The sequence below is a fragment of the Salarias fasciatus genome, chromosome 2 (assembly GCF_902148845.1).
Source record: "Salarias fasciatus chromosome 2, fSalaFa1.1, whole genome shotgun sequence".
NCBI lineage: Eukaryota > Metazoa > Chordata > Actinopteri > Blenniiformes > Blenniidae > Salarias > Salarias fasciatus.
In genome coordinates, this window is record NC_043746.1 from 22,405,701 (window position 1) to 22,431,478 (window position 25,778).

The 25,778-nt window shown below is 41.5% G+C and overlaps 3 protein-coding genes across 3 annotated transcripts in view; all 3 read right to left on the minus strand.

Annotated features, from left to right (window-relative positions):
- Positions 1 to 2,964: 2,964 nt before the first annotated feature.
- On the minus strand, positions 2,965 to 3,890 carry LOC115406513 (ribonuclease-like 3). The gene is made up of 2 exons (XM_030116602.1): positions 3,839 to 3,890; positions 2,965 to 3,482 (listed from the first exon to the last, which is right to left on the minus strand). Exon 2 carries the CDS (start codon positions 3,473 to 3,475, stop codon positions 3,038 to 3,040), a length of 438 nt encoding a protein of 145 aa, XP_029972462.1. The 5' UTR covers positions 3,476 to 3,482; positions 3,839 to 3,890; the 3' UTR covers positions 2,965 to 3,037.
- Positions 3,891 to 10,715: 6,825 nt separating this feature from the next.
- Positions 10,716 to 11,642, minus strand: LOC115406505 (ribonuclease-like 3). Its single transcript, XM_030116590.1, has 2 exons — positions 11,592 to 11,642; positions 10,716 to 11,235 (listed from the first exon to the last, which is right to left on the minus strand). Exon 2 carries the CDS (start codon positions 11,226 to 11,228, stop codon positions 10,782 to 10,784), a length of 447 nt encoding a protein of 148 aa, XP_029972450.1. The 5' UTR covers positions 11,229 to 11,235; positions 11,592 to 11,642; the 3' UTR covers positions 10,716 to 10,781.
- Positions 11,643 to 17,670: 6,028 nt separating this feature from the next.
- Positions 17,671 to 25,778, minus strand: part of slit3 (slit homolog 3 (Drosophila)) — a 288,135-nt gene continuing 280,027 nt past the window's right edge. The window contains exons 34-38 of the mRNA XM_030116436.1: positions 19,624 to 19,778; positions 19,014 to 19,174; positions 18,495 to 18,652; positions 18,117 to 18,322; positions 17,671 to 18,018 (exon numbers count right to left, since the gene is read on the minus strand). Of these exons, the coding sequence (XP_029972296.1) occupies positions 17,765 to 18,018; positions 18,117 to 18,322; positions 18,495 to 18,652; positions 19,014 to 19,174; positions 19,624 to 19,778 (934 nt within the window). The 3' untranslated portion in view covers positions 17,671 to 17,764. The remainder of the gene's footprint in view (positions 18,019 to 18,116; positions 18,323 to 18,494; positions 18,653 to 19,013; positions 19,175 to 19,623; positions 19,779 to 25,778) is intronic.

The following is a 25,778-nucleotide window of genomic DNA, read 5'->3' on the forward strand; positions in this document are numbered from 1 at the left end:
TTATATTTATGATGACTTCTTTTAATTTTACATGTTGATGTAAATCACTTCAATTGTTAATTGCGTCTGTGCAAACGACATTGTCTTTCTGAAGCACCACATAACGTTACCTTCATGCATCGCCTGTTGAAAACTAAACCTCAGGTTGTGAGCTTCGTCATGATGTTCTCACCTCAGACTTCCTGTGTTCAAGACTCTGATGTCTCGTCATTGTTCAGCATCTGTTTCTAAGTCAGAGGGCACATGGCAAGAACAGTGAGATCTTTACAGAAGTGTTTGGAATATGCGTTTCATTGATGTGTTTTTTGTTCACTAATTATGAAAACAAGTCCTCTTCTCACCACCTTTCTTCATTCATTGCAGTTCAATTCGTTGAAATTGCAACAGCAGAATATGTACAAAGGCAGCAGAAAAACAGATTTATTGTGGACTGAGACAAAAAAAAATTCCACTTGAAGTTGTTGTCTGGCTGTTTAAGGTTGCTGCCACCAGAGGGCGCCTTATTCGAAGTTGTTTCATGAAAGAGAGCTGACAAGCTGTTGGATGGTGAGAGTGAACTGTGCAGCTGAGGTGAGACAGCAGCGAATCACTTTGTATAAAAAGTCCTAAATCTCTATTTTCCCTTCAGGATATCAAATCATGATGAAATACTAACTTACACCTTAAACAGTTGTCTTTGTTTTGTGTTCATGCTTGACAACTAGTAGATGTTCTGACCCACTCAGTTTAACTTTGTGTGTTGAGATTGCATGTTCCCTCAGATTGCATTGAGTGAAGTATTCTAATTCATGCAAACTATTTTAAGCACTATTTTGTTTCAATGCAATGTGTGCAAGTTAGATACTGAGCACGTACTTGGATTTATTTATTTATTTATTTATTTATTTATTTATTTATTTATTTATATGTGAATGGATCCCCATTAGTTGCCACATCTAATCTTCCTGGGGTCCATGCCTACTTAAGATAGAGTAAGCAATCATAAAAAGCAATACATAAAAACATTAGTCAGTAGAATACAGATAAATAGGTAAGAGAATGCATATACATAATTAAAGTATAATGAAAAAGACAGTAAAACGATTAAAGCATCAAACAACACAAAAAGTGTACCAACAATTAAATTACGTTTTAAAAATTTTAGCCACCATGATTTTAGACCTTTTTATGTTGTTCTCATTTCTTACAGCAGAAGATAGATTGCTCCACAAATTAGCTGCCCTATAAATCACTGTTCTCTGCATTGCCCCTGTTTGAGCCTTAGTGAGCCATATAATTCAGCACAACTGTGATGACACATTAATTTCACCATTAAGTAAACGTAGAAGAACTGCTTTTGATATAAGTTCTTCCAGACATCATCCACATGCAGCAGGTTTCAGGTAAAAAGGGGTATCTGAACAGATAGTCTGGGACTTGCATGTTTCAATCGTGTGAAAATTAGATTTTTATGTCTTTGTAACCACCTGAACTTCAACCAACCACAAGGCAACGACGACAGAGTCTGTGTTTTTTTTTTCAGTTTGAACATTAAACATCCTGTTAAATGAGTCATCAGTGTTTCTGCTCAGAGGAGCAGCAGACCACAACAGTCACCTTTGGTGTTACTTTGTCCTCGTGAATTTGTGAATACACTTGAACACACTGCTGTGAAGCTAAAAAGACAGGTCAAATATTTTTAAACATAATTTGGAAGGAAGTTACACTGAGTTAAGAGGATTATTGTTCATGAATGAAGTAATATTTGATCACAGTAGAAAACAACCTGATAGGTTAGAAATCTCATCTTAATTTAAGTCAAAATGTCCAAATTCTCCCTGTTTATCCAGCTTTAACTCGCTGACTTGGAAGAAAGCAGACCTGCAGTCTGACACATGCAGGACATGAACAGACCACGCAGGCGAGCTCCCAACTTGACTCGGACCAGAAATATTGTTGTGCTGTCAGAAATAATCACATCACCATTCTCACCAGGAATTCATGAAACTGTAATTTCACTGTCATAAATATGTCAGTGAGAACAGACAAAGAGCCTCCAATACCATCCATTTTCCATCCATGCATCATTTCTTGTGCATTCATCCTCCTGAGGGTTCAGTCACCAGTTCACCACCATCGTAGGACCAGCACAGAGTTTCCTTATTTTTCTTCAGAAAGCAGAACTTTAACTGTGTCAGAAGCTGAGTAAAGTGAGCTTTTTCAAGGAAAATGTCGTAATAAGAGCATAATAAGAGCATAATGACCCTGAAGTAGAGCAAATTTCAATCTTTTGGACATGAACGATCTAATAATGTGCCCATTTAATGTTCTTTTCACCAAACCTGTGAATGAATTTGAATTTTCTAGTGAAAATAAGCTGACATCAACCGTCTTCACCACAGTGTGTCTCTACAGACTGATGTGGTCAAAAACGTTTCTGCCTGCAGGATCAGTGCAGCTCTGGATGCAGTTTTGCAAAGTTATGCTCAAAGTGTTTAATACAAGTTTCTGAAATTGAGCTTTTGAAAGCCGACGTCTGGCGTACACATCCAACCTTCTGCTGATTTATATGAAATGCATGTTCCCTGCATAGTTACAGTTACGCCACTCATCAAACAAATACACTGTAAATAAAGTCAAACTGTCACTTCTCTCGTTTTTAAATTATGAGATATATCTTTAGTGCTTTGAGATATGAGATAAGTTACATTACCAACATCAAGACTTCAAAAGAAGCTTATAAGTTTCTTCAAGTGGTGTACTTGAATCACTGCGTTTGTTTTCATATTTCGACATAAATTGCTTATGTAAGCTTTGAAAAAAATACTACGGTTTATTTTGTTTGCTGATGACAGAAATAAGGTGACAATTTATCATGTAGATTAATTCACATTGGAGCAGAGTGATCTCAGAAGGTGGCTTAGTTTACAATGACATCCAAATGTCTTTATACCTGTTTTCCCCGATTCACTGAAAAAAAGCCAACAAAGTGCAAGAAACGACCACATTAAATGCAGGAGGTGATTTATTGAGACAGGTGCACAAACCAGGTGTTCAGTCAGGCTTCACAGTATCTGAGGTCTCCCTCATAGTGCACCGGATAGTTGTTTTCACACTCAATTAGAATCTTCTTCTTGAAAGGTTTTGTACCCTCATATTTGCATTTAGGGTACTTGGTTTTCTTATTTGTCAACTTACAAGCAATCAGGTTGAAGACTGCCTTGCTTTTGACATACTTCCCTTGTGGTGTCCCGTTCTGACAGACTGATATCACCTCGCTTTCATCGGCCAGGATGAAGGTGTTGACAGGCTTACATCTTTTGTTTTTCCTGACAAAGATTTTTCTCTTCATAACCTCGTCACAATCACTGGTCTTCATTTGCTTATTGATATGCTGCTCTTTGAACTTCTCGTATGTAGGACAGAGGTTCTCATCCATGGAGAGAAGAGAAGCAGCCAGCAGCACCAGCAGCAGACACACGACCTGGATCCTCATGGCTCCTCTGTGGAAGAAGAAAGTTCACAGTTCACCTATAGTCTGGTTTCATCAGTGATAACCGTACCCTCTCTGGTAATACTTTTATTTGTTGCAGGTGTCGTTTGATCAAAACGAATACACTTTGCTTCATGTGATGAGCTGAAATAATAAATGAACTAATGAATGAATCAATCAATCGATCGATCAGTGCTATTACTGGGACAATAACTAATACCAAGAACAATAATAATAACCAAGAAGTCACCAATTAGCTAAATTCAAGATCAAGTATATTTTGGGTCATCAGGTTTACAGTGAAGCTTTTCTGGCACCAGAAAGTCAAATTCTGCTTTCAGAAATGTGTATGTGATGAATATTTACCCGAAGTCCTGAGCTCTCTGATGGTGAAGAGTCTCCAGACGGAGTCTTTTATAAGGGGGTCTGTTCCTCTGATCGTGTGAACTCCCCTAATTCTCAGATATATGGTCTAACCACAGTTCACCACAACCTACATCAAGCTGTCTGCAAACCTGAGGGTCCATGCTGCACACTTTTTAACAAGTGAATTGCTCTGGCCAATACATCTTTTGTTTTTATTTATTTAGAATTTTTTTAAAAGGTTTATAAATGTTTGTCCTCTTCTTGGAGGCTGACGATGATGAAGGATATTACAACCCCTCTCCTTCACTGTGGGCTTTATTGTGTGATTGACATGTAGAATATATTGCAACAAGACATCATCAGAAGGGTAAAACTAACCTGTCTCACGACGGTCTAATCCCAGCTCACGTTCTCTATTAGTGGGTGAACAATCCAACGCTTGGTGAATTCTGCTTCACAATGATAGGAAGAGCCGACATCGAAGGATCAATCTTTTGTGTTGGTAATAGAACTTTCCTTTTTGTACACCAGGATCTGTTCTATTGCTACCCGGAAAGCCGCTGCTTCACTCATCCGAGCTCAGGAACGCTGCTGCTCTGCAGACTCATCCTGAGTTTAATGGATACAGCTTCCTCTTAACCTGTTCTTCCAGCGACGTGTTCCCACCAGCGTCTGGTTCTTCTCCAGCTGCCAAACACTCGCTGTGACGGGACATGTTCATCTGCAGCCCGAAAGAAACAGAAATCAAATTGTTCACTTTATTACTATTTTAATAGAATAACTGTATGAGAAGTGTTCATTTTGTTAATTCATCACACAACCCCTTTTCTTTTTCCAACTTGGTTTGTAAGGTGATTCTCTTTTGTCTATTTTCTTTCCGTATTTAGTTAATTTTTGCTCTTATTACAAAGAGGTGACTTATTGCGTCTTTCTGGAAGTAGTTTGGTCACTGTGGGTTTATGTCAGTTTACCTGTCTTTGTATTTATTTATTGACTTGCTTTGTTGTGGTTTCTGCTTTTGATTTGTGTGACTGATGTGAAAAAAGCCCCTTTATAGTAGCTTCTGCTCCTTTTCAGAAGCTGAGAGCAGCAGTGGCAGCGCTGCTCTTCCTCTGTGGAGGCGTCTCCTTCCTGTGTGATGTGCTCTGCTCCCCTTGGTGTTGAGTGTATTCGTCTTTGAGTTTAGAGTGTGCGAGAGTGAATCTGAGGTCCTGATCTCCTCGAGCTGTAAGCCTCAGCTTCTCATTGAGCTCACCCTTTTCCGTTTTTATTTACTTTCATGGATGACATTTTTAATTTTTCACATTTCTTTAAAATGGATCCACATCTTCGGATCACTGCAGTTCCACCATATGTGACACAGTTATTAAGTATTCTCACAAATAAATAACACAAACAAACCCCTGGCCTCCATGCTTCTATTCCATTATGAACATGAACGTTGTTGTGATTTGCTTCAATTTCGAGTTTGTCAAATGGGCAGATAAAATACGTGTTTTTCTTTTTACACGACCCCCACCCCCCCAAAAAAAAGAATCATTGGCAATTTCTTTTTTCTATAAAAAATAAATCAATCAATCTTAAATTTTGAATGGTTTGTAATCCTAAACTCAGATCTCAGCTAAAAAGTATCTTATAAAAAAGAAAAAAATTGTTTTTGTTGTCAGTTGTCCATCAACCTATACCTGTGCAGAAAAACTATCTGTCACGCCGTGGTGTTCACATGCAGTAGCAGCGTTTCAGAAAAGTTGTGTTTTCCCCTGTTCCCATGTGGACAGTGTTGCAGTATTTTCATGAAGTTGACTCCAACCTGTCATAACAATATGACCACTTTCCTAATCAGTGGGTTTCTCCACTCTGTAGCCACATTAAAGGTGCTGTAGGCAGGATTTTGCTAGTCAATGCTAATTTTTCTGTGTTTTCTTTGGATTAAATGTCAGAGTATCCATTGATAATCCTTTAGGAGTGTAGCATAATTGCACTACCGCGAGGGTGCAGCGTTTCCATCTGTCTCTGTTCTGAGCTGAAAAGGAATCTCGACAGCTCCAGGTATCTTTGACCAATCAGAAGAGCCCCTGAGGCTCTAACCGTGATTGGTTGAGGGGCATTCGTCACACGTTCTTGTGGGAGGGGCTTAACTTGCGTAAGGGCGTGATGTCAGAGAAAACAGGAAAGGATTGGCTGTGCTGGGTTTCAAATCGCCATCTTAGATGGGTCAAATCGCCATCTTGCTTAGATGCGGAATCCTGCCTACAGCACCTTTAAGTGTGTATTCTGACAGCTTTGACTCTGCTCATCTTTCAAGATACATTGAAAGAGTAGAAAAATTAGTAATTTCCCGAAGTTTCTTTGAAACTACAAGAGGAAATATGTTTAGATTCAGTTCCATCCATCCATCCATCTTCCACCGCTTATCCGGGGCCGGGTCGCAGGGGCAGCAGTCTCAGCAGAGAAGCCCAGACTTCCCCGTCCCCAGACACTTCCTCCAGCTTTTCCGGGAGGATCCCAAGGCGTTCCCAGGCCAGCCGAGAGACATAGTCTCTCCAGCATGTCCTGGGTCTTCCCCGGGGTCTCCTCCCAGTGGGACATGCCCGAAAAACCTCCCCAGGGAGGCGTCCAGGAGGCATCCTAAGCAGATGCCCGAGCCTCCTCAGCTGTTTCCTCTCGATGTGGAGGAGAAGCGGCTCTACTCTGAGCTCCTCCCTGGTGACTGAGCTCCTCACCCTATCTCGAAGGGAGCGCCCAGCCACCCTACGAAGGAAGCTCATTTCGGCCGCTTGTATCCGGGATCTTGTCCTTTCAGTCATGACCCAAAGCTCATGACCATAGGTGAGGGTGGGAACGTAGATTGACCGGTAAATCGAGAACTTCGCCTTTCGGCTCAGCTCCCTCTTCACCACAACGGACCGATACAACGACTGCATCACTGCAGACGCTGCACCGATCCGCCTGTCAATCTCACGCTCCATCCGTCCCCCACTCGTGAACAAGACCCCAAGATACTTAAACTCCTCTACCTGGGCCAGAGTCTCTCCACTGACCTGGAGGGGGCAGGCCACCTTGTTCCGGTTGAGGACCATGGCCTCGGATTTGGAGGTGCTGATCCTCATTCCTGTCGCTTCACACTCGTCTGCGAACTGCCCCAGTGCATGCTGTAGGTCCGGGTTCGATGAAGCCAACAGGACAACATCATCTGCAAAAAGCAGAGATGAAATCCTGTGTTCCCTGAACCGGACCCCCTCCGGCCCCTGGCTGCACCTAGAAATTCTGTCCATAAAAATGATGAACAGAACCGGTGACAAAGGGCAGCCCTGCCAGAGTCCAACATGCACCGGGAACAGGTCCGACTTACTGCCGGCAATGCGGACCAGACTCCTACTCCGGTCATAGAGAGACCGGACGGCCCTTAACAAGGGACCACGGACTCCGTATTCCCGGAGCACCCCCCACAAGACACCACGAGGGACGCGGTCAATACCCCTTTCCCACTGCAACTAGCGGGTCTACCCGTGTCTGCGACCCGCTAACTCTCGCCTTTTTAGACGCCTTTCCCACTGCCTGCAGACCCGCGTCTCACCTCCTGCTGCATTTTATTCACCAACAGCAACCCGGTTTCCCTGTTTGACAGGAAACAGGGGTCACTATACTAAATCCACATCAAACTGCCTATGAACAAAACCATTTGGAATATTTTTACATGATTCCAAAACTTGATTTTAAAAGTAATTTCTTTAGTAAAAATAAAACCTTTTCTTCAGTGTAAACGTCTATTTTAACGACTGATGTGGGACTAAAAATAACCACTCAGAAAATGACTGAACAACTTAAAAAAGGCAGTTTGTGCTTTCTCTTATTAGACCTCCCTCATTTAAATCCTTTGTTTCTTTGCTTCTGACACACATTCACGTTTACATCCATATTTAGATTCACTCAATAACCCGAAGGACTGTGGGAAGAACCTCCAGCACCACAGAAAAACCCGTGCAAACAGACAGAAAACATGCAGACTGCTGACAGTCTTCAAGCTGCTCCAAAACTGAGACAGCTAATATATAACTTCACTGCCTGACATGTAACATTTTCAATATGTTTTCTCACTTGTGAGAATGTGAAGCTCCTTATCTCACCACTGACCACAGCAGATCAAACATCAGAAAATACTGATACTGAGAACAATATTATTTAGGCCCAGCATGCATTTCATGTCTAATCTTCACACGTTAAGAAACATCCTCATCTCATCTGGATCCAACCTGCTTTCTGTTCAGAGTCAGAAACAAACACGCAGAAACTACTTTTAATTATTGTGACGACTCCTTTATGCTTTTATGCTGCACCGTGTTACACTGTTGTATTATATTTATGATGACTTCTTTTAATTTTACATGTTGATGTAAATCACTTCAATTGTTAATTGTGTCTGTGCAAACGACATTGTCTTTCTGAAGCACCACATAACGTTACCTTCATGCATCGCCTGTTGAAAACTAAACCTCAGGTTGTGAGCTTCGTCATGATGTTCTCACCTCAGACTTCCTGTGTTCAAGACTCTGATGTCTCGTCATTGTTCAGCTGGGAAATGGATAACCACAGCATCTGTTTCTGAGTCAGTGGGCACATGGCAAGAACAGTGAGATCTTTACAGAAGTGTTTGGAATATGCATTTCATTGATGTGTTTTTTGTTCACTAATTATGAAAACAAGTCCTCTTCTCACCACCTTTCTTCATTCATTGCAGTTCAATTCGTTGAAATTGCATCAGCAGAATATGTACAAAGGCAGCAGAAAAACAGATTTATTGTGGACTGAGAAAAAAAAATTCCACTTGAAGTTGTTGTCTGGCTGTTTAAGGTTGCTGCCACCAGAGGGCGCCCTTATTTTGAAGTTGTTTCACGAAAGAGAGCTGACCAGGTCAAAGCTGCTGGATGGTGAGAGTGAACTGTGCAGCTGAGGTGAGACAGCAGCGAATCACTTTGTATAAAAAGTCCTAAATCTCTATTTTCCCTTCAGGATATCAAATCATGATGAAATACTAACTTACACCATAAACTGTTGTCTTTGTTTTGTGTTTATGCTTGACAACTAGTAGATGTTCTGACCCACTCAGTTTAACTTTCTGTGTTGAGATTGCATGTTCCCTCAGATTGCATTGAGTGAAGTATTGTAATTCAGGCAAACTATTATAAACAGTATTTTGTTTCAATGCAATGTGTGCAACTTAGATACTGAGCACGTATTTGGATTCAGCACAACTGTGATGACACATTAATTTCACCATTAAGTAAATGTAGAAGAACTGTTTTTTGATATAAGTTCTTCCCCACATCATCCACATGCAGCAGGTTTCAGGTAAAAGGGGGTATCTGAACAGATAGTCTGGGACTTGCATGTTTCAATCGTGTGAAAATTTGATTTTTATGTCTTTGTAACCACCTGAACTTCAACCAACCATTTTATTAGTGTGAAAATTAAACATCCTGTTAAATGACTCATCAGTGTTTCTGGTCAGAGGAGCAGCAGACCACAGCAGTCACCTTTGGTGCTACTTTTTTCTCGTGAATTTGTGAATACACTTTAACACACTGCTGTGAAGCTAGAAAGACAGGTCAAATATTTTTAAACATAATTTGGAAGGAAGTTACACTGAGTTAAGAGGATTATTGTTCATGAATGAAGTAATATTTGATCACAGTAGAAAACAACCTGATAGGTTAGAAATCTCATCTTAATTTAAGTCAAACTGTCCAAATTCTCCCTGTTTATCCAGCTTTAACTCGCTGACTTGGAAGAAAGCAGACCTGCAGTCTGACACATGCAGGACATGAACAGACCACGCAGGCGAGCTCCCAACTTGACTCGGACCAGAAATATTGTTGTGCTGTCAGAAATAATCACATCACCATTCTCACCAGGAATTCATGAAACTGTAATTTCACTGTCATAAATATGTCAGTGAGAACAGACAAAGAGCCTCCAATACCATCCATTTTCCATCCATGCATCATTTCTTGTGCATTCATCCTCCTGAGGGTTCAGTCACCAGTTCACCACCATCGTAGGACCAGCACAGAGTTTCCTTATTTTTCTTCAGAAAGCAGAACTTTAACTGTGTCAGAAGCTGAGTAAAGTGAGCTTTTTCAAGGAAAATGTCGTAATAAGAGCATAATGACCCTGAAGTAGAGCAAATTTCAATCTTTTGGACATGAACGATCTAATAATGTGCCCATTTAATGTTCTTTTTACCAAACCTGTGAATGAATTTGAATTTTCTAGTGAAAATAAGCTGACATCAACCGTCTTCACCACAGTGTGTCTCTACAGACTGATGTGGTCAAAAACGTTTCTGCCTGCAGGATCAGTGGATGCAGTTTTGCAAAGTTATGCTCAAAGTGTTTAATACAAGTTTCTGAAACTGAGCTTTTGAAAGCCGACGTCTGGCGTACACATCCAACCATCTGCTGATTTATATGAAATGCATGTTCCCTGTATAGTTACAGTTACTCCACTCATCAAATAAACTCTAAATAAAGTCAAACTGTCACTTCTCTCGTTTTTAAATTATGAGATATATCTTTAGTGCTTTGAGATATGAGATAAGTTACATTACCAACATCAAGACTTCAAAAGAAGCTTTTAAGTTTCTTCAAGTGGTGTACTTGAATCACTGCTTTTGTTTATGTGTTTTCTACATAAATTGCTTTGAAAAAAATACTACGGTTTATTTTGTTTGCTGATGACAGAAATAAGGTGACAATTTATCATGTAGATTAATTCACATTGGAGCAGAGTGATCTCAGAAGGTGGCTTAGTTTACAATGACATCCAAATGTCTTTATACCTGTTTTCCCCGATTCACTGAAAAAAAGCCAACAAAGTGCAAGAAACGACCACATTAAATGCAGGAGGTGATTTATTAAGACAGGTGTTCAAACCAGGTGTTCAGTCAGGCTTCACAGTATCTGAGGTCTCCCTCATAGTGCACCGGAAACTTGTTTATACACTTAATTAGAATCTTCTTCTTGGAAAGTTTTGTACCCTCATATTTGCATTTAGGGTACTTGGTTTTCTTATTTGTCAACTTACAAGCAATCAGGTTGAAGACTGCCTTGCTTTTGACATACTTCCCTTGTCGTGTGCCTTTCTCACAGACTGATTTCACCTTGCTTTCATCGGCCAGGATGAAGGTGTTGACAGGCTTACATGCGTTTCTCTTGTTTTTCCTGACAAAGATTTCTCTCTTTCTCATAACGTCGTCACAATCACTGGTATTCATTTGCTTAATGATATGCTGGTTTTTGAACTTGTCGTATGTAGGACGGAGGTTCTCATCCTTGGAGAGAACAGAAGCAGCCAGCAGCACCAGCAGCAGACACACGACCTGGATCCTCATGGCTCCTCTGTGGAGAAAGAAGAAAGTTCACAGTCTGGTTTCATCAGTGATAACCGTACCCTCTCTGACAATACTTTTGTTTGTTGCAGGTGTGGTTTGATCAAAAAGAATACACTTTACTTCATGTGATGAACTGAAATAATGAATGAACTAATGAATGAATGAATCAATCAATCAATCAATCGATCAGTGCTATTACTGCTACAATAACTAATACCAAGAACAATGATAATGACCAAGAAGTCACCAATTAGCTAAATTCAAGATCAACTATATTTTGGGTCATCGGATTTACAGTGAAGCTTTTCTGGCACCAGAAAGTCAAATTCTACTTTTAGAAATGTGTATGTGATGAATATTTACCTGAAGTCCTGAGCTCTCTGATGGTGAAGAGTCTCCAGACGGAGTCTTTTATAAGGGGTTCTGTTCCTCTGATCGTGTGAACTCCCCTAATTCTCAGATATGTGGTCTAACCACAGTTCACAGTTCCCAACCTACATTAAGCTGTCTGCAAACCTGAGGGTCCGTGCTGCACACTTTTTAACAAGTGAATTGCTCTGGCCAATACATCTTTTGTTTTTATTGTATTTTTTTTAAAGGTATATAAATGTTTGTCCTCTTCTTGGAGGCTGACGATGATGGAGGATATTACAACCCCTCTCCTTCACTGTGGGCTTTATGGCGTGATTGACATGTAGAATATATGGCCCTCATGTAATCTTTTGTGTTGGTAATAGAATTTTCCTTTTGTACACCAGGATCTGTTCTATTGCTACCCGGAAAGCCGCTGCTTCACTCATCCGAGCTCAGGAACGCTGCTGCTCTGCAGACTCATCCTGAGTTTAATGGATACAGCTTCCTCTTAACCTGTTCTTCCAGCGACGTGTTCCCACCAGCGTCTGGTTCTTCTCCAGCTGCCAAACACTCGCTGTGACGGGACATGTTCATCTGCAGCCCGAAAGAAACAGAAATCAAATTGTTCACTTTATTACTATTTTAATAGAATAACTGTATGAGAAGTGTTCATTTTGTTAATTCATCACACAACCCCTTTTCTTTTTCTCACTTGGTTTGTAAGGTGATTCTCTTTTGTTTATTTCCTTTCCGTATTTAGTTAATTTTTGCTCTTATTACAAAGAGGTGACTTATTGCGTCTTTCTGGAAGTAGTTTGGTCACTGTGGGTTTATGTCAGTTTACCTGTCTTTGTATTTATTTCTTGACTTGCTTTGTTGTGGTTTCTACTTTTGATTTGTGTGACTGATGTGAAAAAAGCCCCTTTATAGTAGCTTCTGCTCCTTTTCAGAAGCTGAGAGCAGCAGTGGCAGCGCTGCTGTTCCTCTGTGGAGGCGTCTCCTTCCTGTATGATGTTACACAGGAAATAACTCATCTACGTGTTTTTCTTTTTACAAAAAAAAAAAAAAGAAAGCATTGGCAATTTCTTTTTTCTATTAAAAAAAAAATCTTAATTTTTGAATGATTTGTAATCCTAAACTCAGTTCTCAGCTTTGAAGTATCTTATAAAAAAAGAAAAAAATCGTGTCTCTCACAGCCATGTTGTTCACATGCAGTAGCAGCGTTTCAGAAAAGCTGTGTTTTCCCCTGTTCCCATAGACGGAGTCAATGAAGTTGACTCCAACCTGTCATAACAATATGACCACTTTCCTAATCAGTGGGTTTCTCCACTCTGCAGCCACATCCAGTGTGTATTCTGACAGCTTCCACTCAGAACCAGCACGACTTTGAGCTGCAGGAGCTTCTCTGCTGGATCTGACCACAGGAGAAAACCTTCAACTCGCTGTCACTCCTTCATTGCTTTTGGACCACAGCAGATCAGGAACGACCCATAATCGCTGCTGTGATCCAGTCATTGTCAAATGAACTCAAACAAATTTAATGTTCTTCTCTGCAGGCTGGTCGTTCGCTTCCTGTCTTCACTTCAGACCTTTACCAACAGGAGTCATGATGAAGAGGCATCAGTGTTTTTTCACTTCACCTGTCTGTGGTCACAATGCCTCCATTTTGGGCCTCATGGGTCACTTCTGGAAAAGATGTCATGGCTCCTTATATGTGTGTGGCTTCATTTAAATAAAACAACAGCACCCCCTCGTGGTTAAATATGAGAACTACATCATTTTCAGTGTTGCTGTCATTTCTGTGTCTTTCTACAAGTTCCTGTGTAAACGTGGAACTATTGTGAAAGAAAAACAAAAAAATGATATGTTTTCAATTGAAACATTGTGTAAATGGGTCCCTGGTTATTACTGTGAGGCAGTGAAGCACTCCTGCCTCACAGTGAGAATATCCCTCTTTGATTCCAGTAGCTTGCCGCTCTGTGTCGAGTTTTCCTTGAACTCAGTTGAAATTCATTTCCTGGCTTCACCTGAAGAACTCAGACATGAGAGTTTATTATAGTTTCATCGGTAGTTTTATTTCAACATTCAACATAAGCATCACTTATCATCACTCACATAATCATGTCTTTTTTAACCTCTACAATCGAAGTGACTGACTTTATAGTTATTATGCTGCCAGTAACTGTTAACTGAGGTGTTTGGATCCATTCACAATGAGGAACTGAACCTTCACGATGAAGATGAGAGGACGTGAAGAAGGGCGAAGGTGAGAGTGAAGGCTCATCTGGGGAATAGTGAAGATGGAGTGGAGAAAGGAGGAGGAGGAAGAATAAAGCGGAGAAGTGAGAAGAGGGATCAGACTGAGCAGTGAAGTGAGTTTTGTCGTACAGGGATAACACTGATATGCTTCAAACGTAAAATAGCAGGGCTGCACAAAGTAACTGCACAAATGCAGCAACCATTGGCATCTGTTGTAAACAAAAGCAACAATGTATACAAGGTAAACAGTACAGTAGTAGTAACGTCATATTCTTTTTGATATACGTTTAATTGTGTTAGTCAGATATGGGCCTTGAAACTGTAAACTTGACGTGTTTCTGTGGTTCTCTGTGCACCGTGGAGGTTTACCGTCATCAGATAGAAACAAATGAAAGGCTCTTTTTAATCATGAAATGTTACCCTCCATCAACCTGTCGGATGTCCATAGAAACATATGGCACTCACAAGCTTTACCTGAAAAGTGAACGAATATTCACAAGAAAATTTCCAAAAAGGCGTTTTTCTGAAGCAATTTCAAATTGTATTATGATTTACTTTGGAGAACTACTCCTTCAATTCATTATCAAACTATATTTCAAAAAATATATATCTTAAGGCTATGTTACATATTTATTTTTCTCAGTTTTCCCAAAATAATGAAAAAAGTGTTTTTTTTTTTCATTTGTTTTATATGTTTATTACATGTAAAAGTATCTATTGCTCAAAACCTCCCACAAATGCAGATCCTGCTCATCTTTCAAGATACATTGAAAGAGTAAAAAAAAAAATTAATAAGTTCCTGAAGTTTCTGTGAAAATACTAAAACAAAGAGGGAAACAAGTTTAGATTGTTTATCTCCGAAAATCAAAAACACTGAAATTATTGTCTATAAACTGGCAAAAAAGTTAATTCAATGCAAAGTTTACATATTAGGATTTTTATCTCAATTAAAATAAAAATGGGAATTTTGAAATCAGAAAGAGCCAAAAAAAAAAATGACATAAGATTTTTGAAACTTATTCACAGATTTTGACAAAGACAGTTTAAACAGGGTGTGATTCATGCAAGTTTTAAAGAGAGAAAACAGTTAAAAAAAAAAAAAAAAGGTTTTCCACATCAATAAAATAGATTTTGGACCCTTTATTTCAGGAAAACAGAGTCAAAACTGTATTTGAGATAGTTTCTTCTAATTGTATCTTGTTAGATGGGACTTTTTTTTTAGTGGCTAATTTGATTTTTCTCCCAAATCAGTTTATCTTCCTCATTTAGAAAATCAGGAGCCAAAAAAAATATTTCTTTTTCATGTTAAGTTTCCCCAAAACATTGTTTCTCTGCATAAGTTCGTACCGTATGCTTGACTTGGGGATATAAATCATCTTTGTTTCTCCTTGTGTGAATGCAATATGCTTCTAAGTTTTAACCTTTTACTGAGCAACAATTTCCTCCAGACAGATAATAAAGCACATCATGGTTCAGATGACAAAACACTGACAAATCACCAGCACTCTATGACAATGATGTCTGATAACAATAATAATAGCTGAAAAAAAGTATTTTCTAATGACTTTTACTCACATTATGATTATGACTTTGTGTCCTTTGGGACCTAGAAGAGGTCAGCATTTTTTTTTTCCACTGCATTATCATGTAGAAAGGAGACATTTGCTACATGACTCAAAAATATTGATCAGTTGGAAGAAACTGTTGACATTCATTGCTGCAAAACTTCCGTGTTTCATTGAAGAAAAACAACAACAGCAAAAACTTGTTCACAGCACTACTTTCAGCTGTTTTGTTTCAGCTGCTGTTCTGCTAAAGCTTTAATGTTGAGGAAAAAGGCTTCAGGAAGTGGTGCTGAGGAGCTCCATCGGTCTACTCCAGTAGCCGTGACCTTTATGTGGTGATCTGAGTGTATCACCACGCTGCTGCACCGTCGCCTCTGAGCCACTCACCCTGACGGAGAAGTTTGGTAAACTCTTTCAAGGCCACTTGGAAATGTAAAACTCAGGAATGTCATTTTGGAACATTTCAAGTTCTTCTTTTTTTCTTCGTTGAATTCTGCTGGGACTTAGAAACAGCATCAAGGCCAATTATCATAAAAAACTGCCTTAAAGTGTAACACTGGTTAGACAGGTTAGTTTGACTCTACTGATGACGTGTTGCTGCAATAGTAATCGACAATCATCATTTCTTGAATGTGGAGAAATTTCCCATTAGATAAAGAAAATAAGCACACCTGTGTGGTTCCTGCATCTTAAACCAAAGGAATAAGGTTTGATTACACATTTGTAAAGGACGTGCATTTGTGGGATGAGGGTTGTGTCTCATGAAGCTTCTTCAACCACTGCCTTTATTTTCCAAAGTCACAAGATGGCACTCATAACTCAAAGAGGCTGAAGGACTGGCAGTGTGCTCTCAAACATTTCTTCAACATATAGCACCATCTAGTGGCTTCAGGAGATAAAGACATGGTTCATGAAGCTTCATCTGCCCTTCACTGGTTGTGCTCACTCGTTTTCTTGACTTCCAACAACAAACATATTTTTTCCCTTTACTTTTTGTATGTAGCTTAACAGTTTGTTTGCCTGTGGGAGGACTAGTGTCCAAAACACACATCTAATACACCTTTAATGTTCACACCTGCATGGTACCTTAATCTTAGCAATAAATCTTAAACCAACGGAAAACCTGATTATTCGTTTGTGAGGAACATGCATGTGTGATCAGACAGTTGAGTTCATATCAGGTTTTTCAAATCCATTCCTGGAAACGCTTCCTTACTTTCTGCATGTAGTGTTTATGTGACTGATTACTAGAGTTCAGATTATCTTTTATACATTTTTTATGCGCATACAGAATATAATCCACCACTGTTTCCCATATACTGACTTTACATTTTCAGGGTTTTGGTGTGTCTTCAGATATATATCTTTGGGAAACATTGTCACTTGCCCAGTAAAGACTTTACAGTCACGGATTTCCGGTACGTAAAGATAAAGTATGAACATAATGCTGATTGATTTCAGAGGGAATCCTTGATTAATAATGAGTAACAGAAGTTTTTTTTTTTTTTTCTTTTTCCTTTTCATAGTCAAACCTCACGTGGCTCCGAGTCCTGCGTGCAACAGCAAAACTAAAAACAAAACAAAACAAAAACACAGTATTAGAACAAATTGTTAGGCGGTCTCTGTGGACAGAGTCTCTCGGGTGAAGTCACATGTGAGGATGATGTCCATGATATAGTGAAGCAGGTTAGCCAGGCACACACAGTTCCCTTATGGCCTCCGCAAGAGAGAGAGCAACAAAAGACTGACACCTTTTTCCACGTGGAGCGCTTCGCTTCTTCTTTCCCCGCTCTCCCCTCTCTCAGTGTCCTCTCAGAGCCTCGCACACATCGGCACTCACATCATGCAGATACACTCAGGAGATACAAAACTCACTGGGTTAACGTACATCATTATATAGATTTATACATACATAGAAATTCATATACTTTTAAGGAATGTTAATCTATTTTGCTGTGTACTTTTCCTTCTTACAAGGTACAAAATAACTTTTTTTTATACTATGTAACACATTATATAACCAACATATTAAAAAAACAACTCATCAGTCCTTTTATCATCTTTTAGAAAAAAAAAATCCATAATAAAAATAAGTTCTATGTTTTTCTTCTCACTTATATCTTACAATATATTTTCTCTCTGTCAAAAAACACGCACGCTTGTCCCTTTTGTTTTGTTTGTGGTTTCTCTCGGCAGCAGACTTGGCAGCGGTCAAACAAAAAGTGGAAATTCCAAAAAAAAAAAAAAAAAAAAAAAAAAAAGCTGGTGCTCTTGAAAAAAAAAAAACTTTCAGAGCGGCGTGTAGAATTCACAAAAAGGCAGCAGTGATCGTCGCGGGGCAAACACGCCGCGGCGCCGTTACAACGGGCATTTGGAGCAGCCGCACTCCAGAGCCGTCTCCATCTCCTCCGAGTACGAGGAGCCGTCGGTGCAGCGGAACACCACCTTCCTCCGCCTGGTCTTGGTGACGCCGCAGCAGACGCCGGGGGGCGCCGCGGCCTGGCAGGAGCGGGGGCAGTCCATGCGGGGGATCTTGCTGGTGGACGTGCACGTTCTCATGGGCTGGTGGCGCTTCAGCTGCTCCCTCACCATCTCCCCCTGACACGTGAGCTCTGCACAGCGACACACACAGAGGGACACGGTGAGGAAGCTGCCGCCGGGGTTCAAATCCACCCGTCCGAACTGGTGATGAGTGCGTCCGGTGTCTTACCGGTGTCACATGCGGGTCCGATGTATCCGGGCTGGCAGTGACAGACCGGCTCCCCTGCCTCGGACACGCGACACTCTCCGCGGCCGCAGCGCTGCCCCCTGCAGGCCGGGGGCTCCTGCCGCCGGTCGCAGTACTGACCCTGGTAACCTTCGCTGCACTGGCAACTGTAGGACTGACCCTTCGGCACACACACGCCGTGAACACATCTGAAATATGAAGAAGGACAGTGGGAAGACAGGTTAGAAAAATAGTTCAATAAATATCATAGATGATAGAAATGTGTTTGTCAGTGAAACTTAAAGGTTTGAAAAATGATCAGATGCTAATTATGGCACAGCAGCATGAACGGTTTCTTCCTAAGCGTCCATGTCTTCCTACCTGCTGCTCTGACAGGGGCTGGGAGCCGTCGTCTGGTCGCATAAGGCCCCGGTGCGTCCTGGAGGACAGTCGCAGGTCACACCGGTCTCGGCGCCCTCTCGGCACGTGCCCTGTGCACACACGCTGCAGGAATGACACCCTGCAAGGATGCCGTCAGCCTGGTGACAGAATCAGAGAGGACGACAGTATGAAGTCAAACCTCACAAGAGCACACAGTCGTGTTGTCATTAATTTTATTGCTGTGTTTAGTATGTGTGTGTGTGTGTGTGTGTGTGTGCGTGTGTGTGTGTGTGTGTGTGTGTGTGTGTGTGTGTGTGTGTGTGTACACCCTTACATACTGTATATCTTTGCCACTGAATTTGTTTTTTTTTGTGTGTTTTTGCAAATCATTTACACAGAGTTTTGCATTTACATGGCAACGTTTGAAAAAAATTACAGGTGACTCAAATGTAAAATACCAAGAAGAATTACTGACCACGGCTGCGGTGCACATGTGCAGTAGCACAGTTTCGTCATTACCTTGCTCTCAACCCCTTGCGGCCGTCCTCCCCCCGAGGGTCGGTAGCTCAGGTCTTGAGGTTCCCCGTTTATTCGAACGTTGTGAATGCAGCCGTTGAAAGCCAGGGGCGACCGTTCAGGGCCCGGACGCAAACCTGAGGCCACCACCTGGGGTGGGACGCCTGGGAAATGAAACCGAAAGAGACAGAAAAAGAACGATGACGTGAAACAACAATGAGAAGGAAAGAAAGCAAAGGCAACAGAAAAAAAGGAAGCAGTACATTCAAGATGATACATTTTTGTTAACAGATTCCAGTCACTGGATTCTTTCTGGGTTTGTTCTTACAGCACTTCTAGCGAGCTCTTCCTCTCTGATACCTGAGTCAAAAAACAAATCCTTGGAGGCCTTCTTAAAAAAAGAACAAAACCCACTTCCTCACCACAGCCCTGACTGGGGCTCAGAGTGTGTGTCTGCGTGTCTGCGTGTTGTGGGTTCCTGTTTTCATATGTACCCATGCATGACACATATGCGATCGCCACCACAAGAAAGGCAGCAAAGAGCAGACACAAGCAACATGTGTGTGTTCGGAACACGGGTCTACAAATATGTATAAACGTCATGTGTGCGTACCTCCTATGTAAAGCTGGGTGTTGTGGTCAACGGAGGGCTGGCGTGCCAGCTTGCCCAGGCTCTTGGGGGCGCCGTTATCCACCACCAGGCTCAGTGAGCGGTTCTGAATCAGCAGCTCGACGGTGTGGAACAGCCCATCGTTCACCGACTCAATGCTGTAACAAACACACAAACACACGGGGAACAGAGGGGATATTCAATATGGTTCCAATCATGATAAATTACCGTCGAGTTCTATACCAGACGGGGGAATTAGGGAGGGGGGAGGGGGGGGGATGATAGAGCAAATTGGAAATGCCAGACACAAAACAGACTCCAAACATTTTCAAATCAAACATTTTTTCCTTCGTTTTGTTGCGTTAACAAATCACTCAAACTAAATGAAGCCAAAATTAAAGAAAATCTATGTTGAAATGCCGTATGCAGACACCAGACGGACTGATCACATCCTGGATGCAGAGCTCTTTGTGGAAGAGATTAAAATATGGCCTTGACCTAGGAGAAGAGCTTTTCAAGTACAACTGTCCCCCCCCCCCCCCCCCCACTGAGTGCTGAAGCTCATTTGTAAGATTGATGTTCGTTGTTCAGGCTGCTTTATTATCTTTTACATGTTACACACAGGGACCACACAGCACTATGACGGTGAGCACTAACACTCAGTCAGAAAGACCCCAGTTTGAGTCCAGAGGGCTTCAGGGTGGAGTTCGCATCTTCTCCTTTTGCGGCACGGCTTTTATTTTTGTACTTCGGATTTCTAACAAAGTGAGTGGCTGTTGGTTTCCGTGTCTTTTCCCTGTGATGGACTGGTGACCTGTCCAGGTGTATCGCGCCCTCGCCCATTTTTAGCTGTTATTGGCCCCAGGCCCACAGAATGAAGAGGGATGGATGATGGATGATGGATGGATGGATGGATGGATGGACTGATGGATGGATGGACTGATGGATGGATGGACTGATGGATGGGAAGGTATCCTCAAGTCTTACATATTTTTTCCTCCTTCTGCAGCCTTTCTGGCACCCCAGACGCCACTTTTTGAAAACTGTGGTTTGATTTCACACGCAGGATGAGACCCAATGCAGAACTAGGTCTTCTTTGGCTTGTTTTCTGATTTATAGCTGAATTCAACAACCTTGGACCACTGTAACGACCCCAAACAACTGAAGCTTTGCCTTTTTTTTTTTTTTTTAAAGCAACAATTGTTCCCATCGAAGACACATTTGTTTTAAAGTGGGATCATGACCTTTTGCACCATATCTGACCCTGAGAAGAGAGTGTGTGTGTGTGTGTGTGTGTGTGTGTGTGTGTGTGTGTGTGTGTGTGTGTGTGTGTGTGTCTGAGATCCTCTGCTAAGTGGTTTTCGCTGGAGGGGAGACAGACAGCTATAGAGACAGTGGTTTGGCAAAGGCAGAAGATGGAGAGAGAGAGAGAGAGAGCAGGAGTGAGAGATGGAGCGGGACAGAGCGGTAGCTGTTGGGGTGGTAAAGTCGACTGTGCCTCGGCTCACCCAAGTTCTCGCAGAACATCAAAAACAGAAAAGAACAAGTGAAGCCACTCTTTCCGCTGGTGGGCTGCTCCAGACTCCCGCAGTTCAGACACCAAGACAATACTTCCCTTTGTTTGCAGCCGTTCACTGGGTAACCGGTTCAGGGGTCTGGAGTCCGTTTTGATTGACAGCTGTTTACAAAGTGCTCAGATTACAGTGATGTTACATTAACAGCCAATGGAGCAGGGTTGTGAGTTCTGGAGGCGGGCCAGAGTGTCTCTCACTGAAAGTGCTGACCGGCCAAACGCAGAACAGCAGAGAAGAACCAGTGTTACGTCGACATATCAACGGACACTTAAAAGATAACAAATATTCCTGAGAACGTTTGGCTCCCTTCACGTTCTGCAAGTAGAAGGAGATCTTCTATGGTTAAATGAAGCTTGAAATCATTCCTTCACAGCACTTTACTAAATATGTCAAAAAACTGAAATTCGTATTAATTATATGGTCCGATCAGTGGCGGTAGAAATCTCTTTGTATTTGTGGACACCAGTCCAGGATGGAGTGTAGCTGACAGTTTCTAAAATAACAACCTCACTGCAGACCCGACACAGACACATACATGGTTTCTATTAGGAGGCATGTAATTTAATAATGCTCCCAAACAGGCCTGCTGCAGCTGAGCAAAACCATGCTCTGCAAGCCTGAAAGACTGATATCCTCCTCACTGTGCACTGTGTACCGCTCTATGCTGAAAACAATGATGCACAATGGTCAAGCCAGATACGTAACAACATCAAGACTTGCCACATTTCATATGATGAACTAGCACAATGAACACCTTATATGTTCTACCTTTAGCTTGGCTTAAAACTTCCTTTTTTCCTCCGATCACTTGGTGAAGTCAATCACGTTGATTCAAACACTGTAGGTCAAGGTCAAATGTTTTCATGACACTGCATTAATTCACATTCATTTCCTCACTGTAACTCAGACATAACAGCTACTTTCCAAACCCCAACATTCACCAAACCCTAATTTTAGTTTAACCTTAAAAAATGTCTTCACCTTGGGATTTATTGATCTCCCCACTGCAGCCCTCCATTTCTGTGCCCACAATTACACGAGTCCTCAAAAAGTTTATATGCAGCAAGGTTTAAGTAAGTCCCCAGGCCAGCCACACACACACACACACACACACACACACACACACACACACACACACACACACACACACACACACTATCATTTTATAGACTTTTCATCTAATCTACATAACACCTTTAGCTCTAAGTGCTGAATCTTGGCGTTGACTCTCATTGCCACATTCTTAACATCATAACAACATCCTAATCATGTGATGTATGGAAAATGTCTTTTAGCACACCATTAGTTTGAACAATCTTGGTCAGACCCCACAAGTGGAGTGTGTCCCTATTTTTGGACCCCGCAAATCCAGTAAAGCAAGTACCACACACATGCATGTGCACACTAAATATGTTTTGACAAGGATGAACCACCAGATGGCAGTAAATGACTAATGGTGGGAGTTTTTAACTCAGTCTATGCATTTGTTATTAGTGTAAATTGGGAAAACATACACACAATATATCAAAGTAATTATGCAAAATAAAACTCTATAAGTGTATCTCTTGTGGGTTGCAGTATGTAAAACCTGCGTCAGTGTGTACTGGATGGGGGTGTGATTGGTGACTGGTCAGGATGGAATACAATACAAGCAAATGTGAAACCGTGGAAAATTTCAACGGCCTTTTTCCTTTTAGTCTCATCGCTTGTGCCAAACTCACAGGGGACGTCAATTTCCTGTCAGTCCAGAATCCTCAATCACAGCACGCACAAAATTTGCCAACAAGTACTTCCCTAAACCAAAACCCAGAAGTAATTACAGGTTATTGACTTTATCTCCAACGGAAGGGGAAAAAAAATATGGATTGCGCTGATCCACTTACACTGTTAAATCTCATTAGGCCCTGATATCACTCTCTCACAATGTTTCCCCACCACATTTGCTGCATCGGTTGAGCATGAATTAATTTGATAGTACTGTCCGTAAAGTTGTTGTATTTGCTGATTTACTGTTTGTAATATCAATCAATCAATCAGTGTATTTTTGTCTGAAGAATTTAAAACTTAAACATTAAGTCAGTATTAGATATCGTACAGATGTGCTTGTGTGATGACGGGAGTCTGACTGTGCACGAACTCATTTCGACTCATGCAATATAAGGACAAAAACAAAGCTCCATAACAGGGAAAGCAATGCATTTTGGGGTGAAGTCATGTTTTACGGTCAGATTACGGATACTGTATTGAGTGTAGTTGGGGTGAGGGTCAGGCAAGTGTTATTTAAGGGATTTGAATTGGAGCAAGGCTGCAAGAAATCCATGCAAGCCAACGTATTGTCCCCATTAGGCACTCAGACATAAACTCTGTGTGTGTCTTTAGCAGCCTGGTCTGATTAAAATGATGCTGGGCAGACGGCGTCCAGCTCCATATTGCCGTGGTAACCTTAATTAGTCAACGCTGTGATGGCAGCTGCAGGACAGCGAGCCCCTCCACTGTTTCCCTCCCTTCTTTCCTTTTCCAGCTTTCATTAAAGCAGTTCAGAGGAAAATGTGTACTTCTGAGGAGTGGACTCGTAGCGTTTTGATGTGAAGTCTCGGGAATGAGCGCTCATTGTTCCGGCCCTCTAAGGTTTCAGTATTAACGCCTCAATGGCTTCTGAGTATTTTAAACCTATAATGTTCAAGGACTGTCCGCCTGTTGAAACCACGGCTCTGTGGCTTTTCAGAGCCAGATCCAGGTCAGACAGTCAGTCACTTTACGTCTTTAAATCCAGATAGAAAATCCTTCTGGAAAACCTGTGTCTGAATAGAAACCATTTTACTGCACAATCAGATGTAGAGCATGTTCTGATCTGTATTATATTGATGTTAACTTGCACAAACTTGGGGGAGGAGCCACCCCCCACCCCCTTCTTAGTGCAAAAGCGGTGCTGCTCCATACTGACAACATGACAGTCTCTGTGGTACAGATATGTCTTTCAGAGCTTGTGTGTAAAATTCATTCTTTTTCTGAACCGCTTATCCTGTTAAGGGCGCTGGAGTCACTCTGAGCTGCTGATGGCCGAGGGCAGGGTGCATCCTGGACTGTTCGCCAGTCCATCGCAGGCTGTAATCATGTCAGTTTAATTCCCGAAATAAAATCCTAAGTACTAAAAACACTGATCAAGTTTTCAGAAATTCTAAAGAAAAAAGTGCAACAAAAAAAAATTCTTATCTGCCACAGGAATTCTACTTCAGATAAATATTGCCAATGTTGTTTTTCCTAAGAGAGGATTTCGATGGGGGGCCATATTTTCACAAACTCATCCTCATGATATTGTTTTGATGCTGCTCCTTTTTCACTCGAAATAAGAAGCTATCGCTCACTGAGGTCTGGCTTTGTGTTCTGCTGGCATCATTTGTTCGGCTCTTTGCTTCAGTGTTATCTTCTGGTCTTACTGAGACAGTACAACTCATAGCGGAAAAAAATAGACCATCAGTTCAAATACAATTAATGCTTTCTTTGCCATTTCTATACTTTGTGTGGCCCATAGGCAGGCCACATGGATCATTATGTGAGCAGTTTGTGAGAATGTCATTGCTTTGTCGCTATTGGATTAAATTCAGACTCGTAGCTGAGGCCTGTGCTACGAAGCTGGAAATGTTATTTCTCAACCATCTGGATAGACAAACCCCGACATTCACAATCCTCAACAAGCGCTCCGACGAAACTGGTCATCAACTCGGTATTTCAAATCAAGCTTCTCCAGTCTATATCAGTGCATGTTGATGTAAAAGGGGTGGAACGTTCAGCACGTGACCAATCCGCAACACGGAGACCCCCTGCAGAGCAGCTTACTTCAACATGGAGGAGCAGACAATTAGAAGAATTCAAACACATCATCCAGGCCAAAAGCAGCACTGCTGCCACAGCAAAAGCCAGGAAGGAACGCTGTCAGAAAACTGACGACTCTGTTAATGTGTAACTCTGTAAGATGATACAGTATTATCATTAACAGATATAATTCAGCACTGCCATCACTCAATTTCACTTGCTTAGTGTCCTTTCTTTACCTTATATTTCCCACTGAGTTCTTTTGAGGTTCAAAGTGTGTTTTGTATGGGAATATTAACTCCTCACTGTGACGGCGCAGGTAGTTGTATGTTCCATAAATTCATGTTTCTGCAATTATACCATGTGTGTTCATTATTATTAACCCTAATACTTCAGATGCAACCTGAGCTAGACGGACTTAAAACCAGTCAAAAACAAGAACAAAAAACCTACTTCAAAAGGTTCAGTGACGAGGCTTTCATTAAGGAGTCCATCTCTCCATATAAAAACTCTTTCTCTAAACGATCTTCTCATGATTGTGCATCGATGGGGTCTTATCTTCTTCACCACACCAACTAATTCCGGTTCAACTTGCAGCACTGAATCGACTACTTCTGTTATGCTGGACGACCTTCATGCCATACCTGGGATTTGATCCTGAGATCCCCTGAGACCCCCGTGATCAAAAGTCACGTCACATGACCACAGCAGGATGACCCGTCCAGCTGCTGGTAGGCAGAGACGTGCCCTGCATTCCGACATCACGCTCCA